A 12,311-nucleotide genomic window follows, 5' to 3' on the forward strand; every position below is an offset into this window, starting at 1 on the left:
GCCTTGTGAATGAGTCAACAGAACTGAGTCTACTGCAATTTAAATGAAGGAAGGCTAAGCCTCCTGTCATCTTGTCCAGAAATAAATGACATCAGCCAGCCTACAAATTGTTTCTCTTACCTTCTGATGTCTTATTTGAGATTTTTTCTTTACACAGGGAACATTTATATTCTTTCTACCCAGGTAGCTGAGGCCTGAATGTCCCCTTCCTTCTCCATGCCTGAGGAGAGTAGCAAACTCTGCATGTGACCTGACAACAGAGTTCTATGGAGTGAGAAGCCAGGCACTATTCCCCTCTTGGAAAACGTTGACCAACGTTGGCCAACTGCCTTCCACCAGACGCAGGTTAGTTCACTCACCCTAAGTGCTGAACCAGTATGTAGTCTTTCTCTTTGTGCAGATGAGCAAGCTGAAGCACCCAGAGGTCATCGTACCAAAGCAGTGCCAGTGTTGGTGCCAAGATATGGAACTCATGTCAGTGACAGGTGGGGAGAGCAGTGGAGGCACAGGCAGAGCCTTTGCAACTGAAGACACGGTAAGAAATGCTGTTTCTGCCTCCACAGATGTGTCCTCTCAGCAGAATATCCCTACCCCTTCCTCCTAAAAGAGCGAATGGTTATCCTTCTCTAGGGGGAAGTTAGGAAAACAGCCCCCATCACATGGCTCCTGCGGCAGGGGGGCAGCCAGCCCCGACCTGACTGAGGGCACAGGAGCCACCAGGCCCACTTCCAAGACTCCCTCCCAGGGGATGACGCTGTTAGGAATGTCACCATCTCCCTCCAGCATCAGCTCTTCTACACAGCATGGCCTCGGTTGTTCGCTAAAGGGATCAGTGCTAAAAGCCTCTTCTCTTTCTTGGAAGCTGGCAGCTTGATGCCTGTCTTCTTTCTGGGCTCATTTGAGTGCGTGTCAAAGAATGACTGGGAAGTTTGGATGAATCGCTCATTTCAGCTCCTCTCACTGTCAGCATCTCACTGGGTGAGCCCAAACACAGCAGCTGTGGCTTCTCTCGTCATCAACAGGCAGGAAATGTTCTGAGTTAGCACTGGGCTTGGTTTGGAGTGCTCTAACCACTCTGCAACTTCTCCCAAGCACCAACACTTTAGGGACTTGTACCTTTCTTAACCACCTGCGTTTCTGTGATCCACTAGGGAATCTGTGGATTCAACTAGATGATTCCCTGAATGTCTTAAGGACAGTTCAAAAGAAGACCTCAGAACAACAGTAGGAAACATGGCAGGCTATGACCCATGGGGCTCAGGAACGTGACAGCAAACACAGGGTCAGTTGTGTTGCACCCACGGCTGCTACCGCCTGACTGCATTTTTCATCCTTTCCCATATTTTGCAGGGAGGAAAGGGGCAGGTCCAGGCTGGTGCCTGGGGAAGGTGTGAGCCAGGCCTGTGGCTGTGGAGACACCTGCTCACAGTCTCTGGGATCTGTCCCAAGTACAATGAATTCTAAGTCCATTCTGGCTAAAACTAAGACACTGTGGGTTTTGTAAATGCATTTGTATTCTGTACTAAAGCTAAGAGACTGTGGGTTTTGTGAATACATTTCTATTCTGTACCTCAGGAATGAGATTTTTGTGCTTTGTAAGAAATGGAAGGAAAGACAATGGAGTCCCACATGAGTGACGCCTGCTGGCCCAGACCAGCCTGTCCTCGACACAACTCCAAAATATCTGGTTTAGTTTGAAGCGAGGCTGCCAGAGGATCAGAAATGTAAGATGCCTTGCCTCTCCCGGCCCCGAGAAAAACGGTCAGTACAGCATCTCGACTCTTTGACACAAGGTACAGCCAGGGCCTCAACGTAGGTCTAGCATCATCATCTTTCTCTTCCCAATCTCCCCACTGACTTAAAGGAACAAAGGCACTGACTGACTACTTCATTTCCACACCAAAGGCAGAATTCCTGCAAATGTAACCTATCACTCCCAACCAGACAGATACAGCATTTGGCCACCAGGTCAAAGTTTATTATTTATTTATAGAAAGTGTTTCTCCTGTTGTTCCTTCCCTGCCACGTGAGGAAAATACCTGGAGAGAAACTCCATTCATCAAGGCACTCACAAAAGCCCCAGACTTCTCTATGATCAGTGCCTGAGCATGCTCTGTAAAATGGGTTCAATTTCCCAGGCTCGTTCTGTTTTTGAGAGGGAAGCATTGTTTTTGTAGGAGCACACCACTAATTTCCATGACATCTACTGACTCTTCTGAGTCATCTCCTGACTCACCAAGTGATGCTGCCCCAGAGCATGGAGCTGGAGAGGGGCCTCAGGGGACTTCCCTTCTTCTCCAAAGCCACAGTTTACCTGCCTAAGAGAAGTCAGATCCTCAACTTCCCTAGATTCTGGAAGAGTGGATTGGAGAAGCCCTTGTACTTCCTGGACATCCAAGATATAATCCTGCAACACCAGGAGTCCAAGTTAACTATGAGCAATTGTATCCATCTGCCAACAGACAATTACCATCCAAGGAGGCAGTCATTCTAACACCAATAAAATGAGAGGCTAAGGAAGAAAGCATCACACAAAATAGCCAAGACTCCACAGGAAACAATTGCTCTTTCTGGTATAAACAGTTTGTTCCCAAGACAAACAGCACCTATTAAATGTGCCCTCATCCAGGTCAGCTTGCCCCGCTACTGCCACTGGAAAATATCCAGAGTCAAGATGTGTCACTAGCTCATCCAACCTATTTCTGAAACTCAAAGAGCCAATTTGAGTGAGCTTCTCAGTTCACATAGGGAGAGCTATTTCCAATTCCAAACACTGGGACAAATATCCCTGAGAAATGAACCTAGACATTGATCTCAGGGTGCTGCTTGTGGAAGGGAGGGGATTGGCCAGCCATGTTTGGGCATGAATATACATTGGATTCAAGTTGAGTGCTCCCATATCCTTGCGTGTATTTGTGGTGAAACATGCGATGACACACGGGACCTGGTGGGGAAGGGAGCTCCCAATGAGGCTAGCAGGATAGTTCCAGAGTGAGAGGGTGGACCATTTAGCAGCATGGCTCTATTGTATCTGGCAGCCTGAGTTGGGCAGGAATTCCTGCAAATGAGAAGCCACTGCTTTGGTCAGGTAACTCATTGTCCCATAAGCTCCACTTGGAGCACTGTCATAAAAGAAATGACAAATTCCTGTGGCTTCGTCTTTCTCCAGAGTATCGGTAGCTCCAATGGATACCTGTAGCCAGAAAGGCAGAGGAGAAATGAGCAGAGGCAACCCTTCGACCACAGGTGATTGTGCAAGCTGGAGATGGTGAGCTCAAATGGGTGAGGGGTGGGCCAGGTCCTACAGCAGGAAACCAGCGCCCCCTAGGGGAGAGGTTGCTTTTGTTCTGGACACTGTTCTCACAGATTCTAGTCTGAAACTGAGGACTGAAAGCTTAAGGATAGTTTCTTTGCCTTACTTGATTTGGGGTACAGGGTAAGCACTTTTCACGTAGGGCCATGTATGTAGCCAGTGCCATGTTTGGGCTGAAAGCTACATTGACAAGTATACCCCCACAGGTTATCTGATCTTCCAAGGGGCTACAATGCCATTTCCTAACCAAGTTTTTGACATTTTCTACCTTCTTTCTACCTTCATATTTTCTTTGTTTGAGCGTATTGTTCTCTACTTTGTGGGACACAATATCTAACCTCAACAGAGGTGAATGTCAGCTATGCTGGCTACCTTGACACAGCTGTGTCAGGTGGGTAGCTGGCCTAGACACACCCACCTGGTCCTGCAGGAACAGCTGATTGGCCAGATGCACAATCTGGTCCACGTGGATAATGCCTCCAATGCTGTCGATCTCGGTGTCAGAGAGTAGAGTTAGTACCATGATAGCTTCCACCAGCAGTTGCCGATACTCAGGCTGGGACACATGGTTCAGCACTGATTCCACGTGGACAGCAAACTTGATCTCATGTGGGGTCATCTGCAAAGGGGCCAGAGGGAAGCCACTACTGAGAGCTGGGACAAAAAGGGCCCTAAAACCAATTGTGTCCCAACACTGGTAGGACTCTGCTCAAAACCTCCCTTCCTACTGTCTACTGTGTCAATTCTGCAGTAGGAACCCACTAAAGCAGGAGGTTGATCACTCTTTTCTGGAAATCAGTTGGCCTTGACTATTTTGAGTCATTTATTTGTTTATTTAATTTATTGCTTGCCTGCCAGTCCTGGGGCTTGAACTCAGGGCCTGGGCACTGTCTCTGAGCTTCTTTTGCTCAAGGCTAGCACTCTGCCACTTGAACCACAGCACCATTTCAGGCCTTTTCTGTTTATGTGGTACTGAGGAATAGAACCCAAGGCTTCATTCGTGCTAGGCAAGCATTCTAACACTAAGCCACATCCCAGCCCTCTTTCTTTCTTTTAAAAAGAAGAAAAGAAAGCCCCATGTGGCATAAAGCATGGTGCTTTGAGCAGGGTAAAAAAAAAGCCAGAGGAAATATGTTCTGTGGCTGGAAGATAATGGGTCTAGCCAGAGTGAGCTGAAGCTTGGGCAATTTGAAGTGGCTTGGGGCAAATCGAAAGAACTTGGGAGTCCAGATACACTGTAAGGGAAATGAGAAGAAGAAAAAGTGATGGGAAATAAACAGGCACAGTGAGGGAGAGTTGGCTAAAAAGCCCAGCCCTTCAAATGGACTGTCCATACAGAACAAGCTGAGGAGGCCATGAGTGGTCAGAGTCCACAGAGTGAACACAGATGTGCTGGCATTCGGGGTTTGCTCATCCTACCTCTCGGGTGGTGGAGGACGGCAGGACATAGCCGTCGATGGAGAGGCCGTGGCACTAGAGGTAGAAGACACAAGTCAGTCAGGAGTCTGTTCCCACACATGCTCACACGCACTCATGAGCAGGCGCACACAGCTTTCCCTGCCCCACAGTCTGCACGAGGGTTGGAATACGCCAGACTGCCAGAGTTATCTTTAGAGCAGTGTTCCCACTGCCCACGGGCTTGTGTTTTGCATGGAAGAATTCTAGGGCAGGCATCTTTCAGATCATGGGAGAGCAATGCCCTTGGGTGCTGCCTGCTATGTCCTGCTCCCTGGAGATTCTGCCTTGACTTGGCATCTGGGCTCCGGTACCTGCCAGGCCCCCTTCAGTGCCATGATGGACGATTTTGTGCTCCTGCTGGTGAAGTGATGCGTCTGTGCTTGTGCAGGCGGCTATTTTCGAGATTCTATAATAAGCTCCAATCACAAAGGACTGGAGCACATGCACAGACAAGCTCACCCGTGTGTATAAATACCAAGTGGGCTCCATACAACATGCTGCTTTCTCATCATACAAGTGTCTTGGTTCGTGTCAGTGGGAGTCTGAACGGAAGTGTGTGCTACCCCAGGAAGAGCGGGGAGATTTTCTAGGAATAGCTAGGCCTAGTGTAATTGGCCAATTTTCACCTCCCCACGCCCCAGCTGGAAGCAACTGTGCTGCCTTCCCCCATTCCAGGCTCCTGAATAAATAGGGAGAGTGGTGGACCATGGACCTCTATAGGCTCTAAGGGTTCCAGGCAAAGGCACCAGTGGGTAACAGAACCCGGCTGCTCACGCACAGGGCCCACTCTATCCGCCGGCTCAGCTCAGTGAACACCCTGAGGAAGCCCTCGGGTGCTGACAGACACAGTCCAAAGCCCTTGCTACAGGCAAGGGGCAATTAAACAGAAAAAAACACAGATGGAGTCCTGTTGCTGCATAGAAGAGCTGGAGTACATTTTCCCTTGGGATGATTTCTGTTCTCATCTCCCCCTGGGAGAGGAGTGCGACAAAGATTTAGGGGAAAAAAATCTATCTTGTTTTGCAAAGATACTTTTAAGTGGAGTTAATTTTGTTCCATGGTAGAGGTAGGACAATCTCAGTGGGGCTCAAAGAGCTGCAGGAACACCCTGGAGCGAACTGTGAGAGGAGACAGATTGCGGGGTACAGATGACAGAGGATTCTGTTTTCCCACAGAACAATCACCTTGGCAACAGTTGTCAGCCATGTTCTCCTGAACTCAGAGGTGTGCATCTCGGTCTATGTCTGTTGCCTGGTAGTGCTGCTATGCATCACAGGTAGGCTGGGGTGGGTCGAGGGGGGGGGGGGGTAGGGGTCGGACTCCTTTCCCTGGCCACATGGCTTCCCAAGTACCATAGAAGCACAGCACCCAGCGTACCTTCTGCAGGATCTTCCACACCTTCTGGTAGAATCCCACCGGGACCCTGTTGATGGCGCCATCCAGCCTTCTCCTGCGCAGCCACTGGCCCTGCTGCTCCACCCAGTTGATGTGATGTCCTCCGGAGTCTGATGACGATGTGCCTGTGGGTGAGGATGGGGAGCTGGACCTCTGCAAGACAGACCACATGGCCCCTCAGAAGCCTTGTGGGCTACCCAGCAAATAGCCTTTGGGAACTCCTGCAAGCATGCAGACTGATCAGCTGCCCCTTACCCAGCAGGAATCTGCCTCCTCCATTCCACATTGTGTGCCACCTGCTGGATTCCATGCTCTGGTGTGGTTCCTTAACTCCTCCCACACCCCTGGAAGCCCACCCACAATGTAGGACTGCCCTCTGGACACTGAGCTCAGAGGGCTCAGACCCGGCAGGGACAGGTGCGGCCTCTGAGGTCAGACCATTGTGCTGCAACTCCCCATTCAACATCACTATGACAGTACCCCACCCTGAGGCGGCTGGGCTCACATTAGCACCAACTGCTGCCCACCTACCTGTACCTGATGGGGACCCAGCCAACCTTCCCCCAGGAAGTTCTGTGTGGGCATTCACCTGGTGAAGGGGCTCAGAAACTGCTGAGAGCATGCTGGCTTGCGTTGAGTGCTCATGGGGGCAGCTGTCACCCTGAGGGCTGCTCCTCCCAGGACCCTGGCCTAGCACTTTGTGTATTCATTTCAAGTGAGGCAAGTAGCCTGCAGGAGAGCTTCGAGAGATATGCCAGCCTCAGAGCAGGTGAGCCTCGGGCTCACAGCCTGGGGAAGTGGACACAGAGTGTCCGCTGTTTACTCTGGCAGTTCCATAAAGCAGTGAGTGACATGACCCTTCTTGTAGGATGAGTGCAACAGAGAATGCCACATATAATACTGGAGGGAATGACCAGGAAAGATAGAGAGGGAAAAAAATCAAGCCAAAGAATCTGCTTATTGGTGCAATCTTGAGATTTCTGGCCTTTCCACCAATGTTTTCCAGTTTCATTTTCGCTTCCTGTTTTGGGCCCAGGGCTTCATCCTCACATTGGGCCCCGTGCTTGGTGACTCCTCTGGGACAGCCTCTGCTGCTGGGAGAGAAAGGGACCATCTTCCCACCTCCCTGCCTGAGGCTGGACTCCTTTGGCCTCCACCAGGGAAGCACAGCTGCAGGCTGCCCATGACCTAGAGGCAGCGCAGAGATCCAAGCCAAGCATGGAGACCAGGCCTCAAGTGCTCACTGGAGCCAAGCTCTTGCCCGGGTCAATACTTGCCCTTTGGCCTCCATGTCAGAAGTAACCGACATCATTGAGTTCTTTGTTCTCAAATATTAGGTACTTCACAATGTGTAACACCAAATTTAAAGGCTTTTAAGAAAGAATATCCCAATATAAAGTACACTAATCTGGTAGGGGGCAAGACTCCTGTGTGTATTCATTTTGACTTGAATACATCTTATTTTGAAAAGGCAGTTAGGCTGCGCTATTCAGCTGGGCTTGTTAGTACCATTTAAATAAAGCAATAATTAGCTACAAATAAAAGTAATTACAGTTACACTCATCAGTGACTAAGCTGATTTTTTTTCCTTCTGGTTTAGAGCAGCAGATTCTAACTTTGGCAATTAGAACATTTCCTAGGCCTCCACTTGAGCCAAGGCCCCATGTAGAGCCGGGACTGAGGATGTAGCTTAATACCAGAGCACTTATCTAGCATGTTTCAGGCCCTGGGTGCCATCCCTAGCCCCTCAAAAAGTAAATGAAAAGAGCCAGGTGCTGGTGGCTCATGCCTGTGATTCTAGCTACTCAGGAGGCTGAGATCTCAGTCTGGGCAAGAAAACCCATGAGACTCTTGTGCAATCGCCAGAAGTGGAGCTCTGGCTCCTAGTGGTAGAGTGTTAGCCTTGAACACAAAAAAGCTCAGGGACAGCAGCCAGGCCCTGGGTTTGAGCCCTAGGATAGGCACAAAAGAGTGAAAAGAAACAATGCTGTGCTGGGAGGCTCCAGAAACTCTGTGTCTTGGTGAGGAGATCATTCTTCACCCACACTGTGCTGAGGAGCACAGAGATCTGAGGGTTAAGATGAAAACCAAAGCTCAGTTCAAGTACATCTTGGCTTTTCTAGAATGTTCTCAAAATTACAGGAGGTTTTCAACATTAACTGAAAACCCTTAAACCTTGCAGAAATCTTCAGAAGTCAGGATGTGGCTGGAGTACAGCTCACTCTTAGGGGCTTGCTTAGTGTGTCCAAGGCCCTGGGTTCTGTTACTACCAATACCAAGTCGGGGATGAGGGGGGAGCATGAATGTGGCTACTAGAGGGTTCAGACAGCACAAACATGGAGGCGGGGGCAGGGAAGCACGCAATGCCCATGCACGTTTACCGCAGACTTGGAGGAATGCACGCTGCTCGACACAGTCTGGCCCACAGAAAAGAACTACAAAACAAAAAGAATCAACTCAGTCATGGGCAGTGACACCAGAGACACCAGGAGTGAGGGGAACACCTAAGAGCATAAAACATGCCCCAGAAGTTAGCTGGAGAGGTTGTTCTCACCTTCAGCATGGGCGGACCCTCTGTGTCCCACAATGGACTGAGGCAGGGTACTAAGCCAACTCTATGGAGCCAGCACTCCATGGTCTGCCTGCCTGCCTGCCTGCCTGCCTGCCTGCCTGCCTTCCTTCCTTCCTCCCTCCCTCCCTTCCTCCCTCCCTTCCTTTCGTTTCTTTTGTCCGTTGGCCATGGGGCTTAAACTTAGAGCCTGGGCATTGTCCCTAAGCATTTTTTGCTCAAGGCTGGCACTCTACCACTTTGAGCCACAGCACCACTTTTGGTTTTCTGGTGGTTTATTGGAGGTAAGAGTCTCATGGACTTTCTAGCCTGGGCTGGCTTTGAACTACAATCCTCAGATATCAGCTTATCAGCTTCCTGAGTAGCTCAAATTACAGTTGTGAGCCACCAGCACCTGGTCTCATGGTCTTTTTTTTTTTTCCTTGGGGCTTGAACTCTGGGCTTGGGCGCTGTCCCTGCGCTCTTTAGCTCAAGGCCAGCACTCTACTGCTTGAGCCACAGCACTACTTCTGGTTTTCTGGTGGTTTATTGGAGAAAGGAGTCTCAAAGACTTTCTTGCCCAGTCTGGTTTTGAACCGTGATTCTAAGATCTCAGCCTCCTGAGTAGCTAGGATTACAGGCTTGAGCCAAGGGTGCCCGGCACAATGGTCTTTCTTTAAATAGCAAATAGTACCAGGTTTGGTTTCTTTGCGGAGAATGCCTAAGAAAGCTAGGACACATTTTCCAAAGTCACAGCTAAGAAATGTTCATGTTTTATGGTGAGTTGTAAAAATATACAGAGATCCACAAAACACCCATAACTGCCACTAACACCTGCATCCATTTCCCAAATTTGTGAAATACACACACTATTGATCTCATGGTGACACAAGAATTTCCTCATCTAAAAATCTAGATTGTACCCCCAGCTTGCATGGGGGTAGTCTGTATACATGCTGTTCTTGCAAAAGTGAGTAGCCACTTAAAATGGCATGGTATCTATTACATTTTAAACAGTTCTGGAACGAGCCCATGTTTTACTGTGTGCATATCTCTACAGAGAGGAAAATGGCAATTGAAATACTACCTGAAAATCAGAAATGGCTCTGCCTGTGTTACACTACTCTACCTTTCCAAAGTAACAGTATTTCCCTAGTGTGAAATTTTAATGGCATTTGAACAATTCCCAAATTTTTTTCTGTACTATTTGCAAATGTTTAAAACAAGTATATTTTGCATGGTTGGGCATTGAATAATGACTCAGATTTGACCTGTAAAACCATGAATAGTTTCTTTGGGACTCAACAATTTTGAGTGCGTGTTTATAAAAATAGTTTCTATGTTTTTTTTTTCTTCTCTATTCTATGAGTTGATATGTTTCTTTATTAAACCTAGCTGGAGTTTATTAAATCTTGTAAATTTTTTCAAGCAGAGAATAGTATTTTGGTATTAAATATGCAAATATAAAGTGGTACTGGCTACTGGGATCCAAACCCATCCAAGAAGAAAGGTTATTTCAACCCTGTAAAGTACAGACAGCATTAAATGGAGGAAGAAGGAACCATCCATTGCCATCCACAATAAGGCCAGTAGGTGTGGGTAACCAGAACAACAGTGCCACCCAGTGGTAGGAAAGAAAAGAGTTTTTAAAGTCGGCTACTTATTTGGAAGGAGCACAAACGTGTGTGTGTGTGTGTGTGTGTGTGTGTGTGTGTGTGTGTGTGTGTGTGTGTGTTTTATAGGCAGAGCTTCAATGCCTTGTGTTCTTGCTTGGATTTTTTTTTTTTATTTAAGGTTAGTGCTCTGTCACCGGAGGTACTTCACTTTTATTTTTCTTCTGGTTAATTGTAGATAAGAGTTTCTTGGACTTATCTGCCTGACCTGGCTTTGAACCATGGTCTTCTGATCTGAGACTCCCGAGTAGCTGGTATTACAGACGTGAATCATCAGCACCCAGGTTAGAAAGAGCATAAATTAGAGTAAGAGCTCAAGTGTGTTGCACTCTTGGACAAAAATGTACAGTCTGCATTTGCATGTCATTATGCTTACATTGTGCTGGTTGGTCATAGAGACATCAAATAATTACAAATATGACCCCAGAGCCAGGGACAGTCAGGGCTGTGTGCAGGAGGCAGAGGCAGATGAAAAAGTGATATGTTTTTCCCACTGGGTTTAAATACCGCCCCGCCCTCCGCCATGTGATCTAAGGATAGGGTAAATAGAGTAGCCTTACTCTCCTGATATGATCATTTTGCTCTATTTAGCCTCTCCTCTTTTAATAGGAATGCTCAGCGAGTTACAGCTTGGACCATGTCCTTTACAAGATATCCTTCAAAGCCCAAGAAATTGATACATGGATTTTTTTTAAGGTACAGGGTAAGGTCATTTTTCTTCTGCCTATAACCCTGTTCTCTTTCTGTCCCTGGGATTGGCCAGTCTGAACCACTGTTGTGGACAGAGCCACTCTTTCTTGTCCCTGTGTCTACACTCTATATGGACAGCCTCATTCTCCACATTCAGGCCAGAAAGCACATATAGCACACAGACAAGGTTAAATAAGGCAAGATATCTCACCTGTTCATCAGCACTCACTCTCCTGGTCATCTGAAAATTAAAACATCAGGAAATAAAAACCAGGTCCAAGTCAAGAATGCCCTGACTCTCCCATCACCCTCCAATAATCCAGCGCAGTGCTGGTCTCACCTCAAGGGGTAACCATTAGTCTCAGACTTGAGCCAGTGGATTATGACTACCATGTGACTTGCATTTTTCACTGCCCGTCACCATCAGGAGGAAACTATTTCCTACTGTGGGTCATGGTCAAATCCTAGCACAAACCTGGCACATTAGGACTGAAAAGAGGTCCAGTTGCAGTCCTGTGTGGGATCATTTTTATTTGAATTCAACAAAGCTGAAGGAAAGAGCCATCTAGGGGAGGCGGAGAATACAGGTGTCACAAGCATTCCAAACCCTATTTCCAAACCCTTCTTGCTATCACAGTTAAAGGGCACGTTTGATGGGGACGGGTGGTTGGTTTTTGCAGAGCTCTATTTTTTAAACGCAGAAGCAAACACAGATGAGAGCCTATCCAGAATATACAAGTAACATTAAATGAAGGGTTAGGGTTAAGGGCAGGTATGTGTGTGTCTGTATGTGTGTGTGGGGGGGGGTGTAACCTTGAGTGGCTCTGGGGTCCCTATGTGGGGACAGCTGGGTTCAGATTTCAGACAGAGGAGACCTTACATTTTGTACAAAGAGTAGGCTGAAGCATCAGGCTCTGGGTTTCTGTTGGTTTCTGATACCAGAGAGGGGAACTGTTCCCTACTTACTGCCGCCACTGCCCAGGTGTTCTTACCTGTTTCATGTCACTCCTCAATCTGGTAATGCCACTCCTCTCAGTTTTGGTGACTCCAGTATGGTCCACCTCATGGATGGAGATGGCGGGGCTGGATGCAGAGGAGTGGATGGGGCGCACTGTAGGAGAAACACACACACACACACACACACACACACACACACACACACACACACACACACACACACAAACACATACACATGGTTCTTCGACTGTACAGCACCCACCCAAGTGAGGAAATT

General features: G+C 48.0%; 1 protein-coding gene across 2 annotated transcripts in view; it reads right to left on the minus strand.

Annotated features, from left to right (window-relative positions):
- Positions 1–1,962: 1,962 nt before the first annotated feature.
- Phka2 (phosphorylase kinase regulatory subunit alpha 2) overlaps positions 1,963–12,311 on the minus strand; it is a 54,683-nt gene continuing 44,334 nt past the window's right edge. The window contains exons 27-33 of one of the 2 annotated variants that reach the window (XM_042670499.1): positions 12,070–12,188; positions 11,289–11,318; positions 8,548–8,601; positions 6,149–6,319; positions 4,733–4,786; positions 3,732–3,932; positions 1,963–3,193 (exon numbers count right to left, since the gene is read on the minus strand). In XM_042670499.1, the coding sequence (XP_042526433.1) occupies positions 3,023–3,193; positions 3,732–3,932; positions 4,733–4,786; positions 6,149–6,319; positions 8,548–8,601; positions 11,289–11,318; positions 12,070–12,188 (800 nt within the window). In that variant the 3' untranslated portion in view covers positions 1,963–3,022. Of the gene's footprint in view, positions 3,194–3,731; positions 3,933–4,732; positions 4,787–6,148; positions 6,320–8,547; positions 8,602–11,288; positions 11,319–12,069; positions 12,189–12,311 lie in introns of those variants that run through there. The other variant, XM_042670500.1, reaches the window with a different exon arrangement.

This window comes from Dipodomys spectabilis, unplaced genomic scaffold (genome assembly GCF_019054845.1).
Source record: "Dipodomys spectabilis isolate Male_0828 unplaced genomic scaffold, ASM1905484v1 ptg000564l, whole genome shotgun sequence".
NCBI lineage: Eukaryota > Metazoa > Chordata > Mammalia > Rodentia > Heteromyidae > Dipodomys > Dipodomys spectabilis.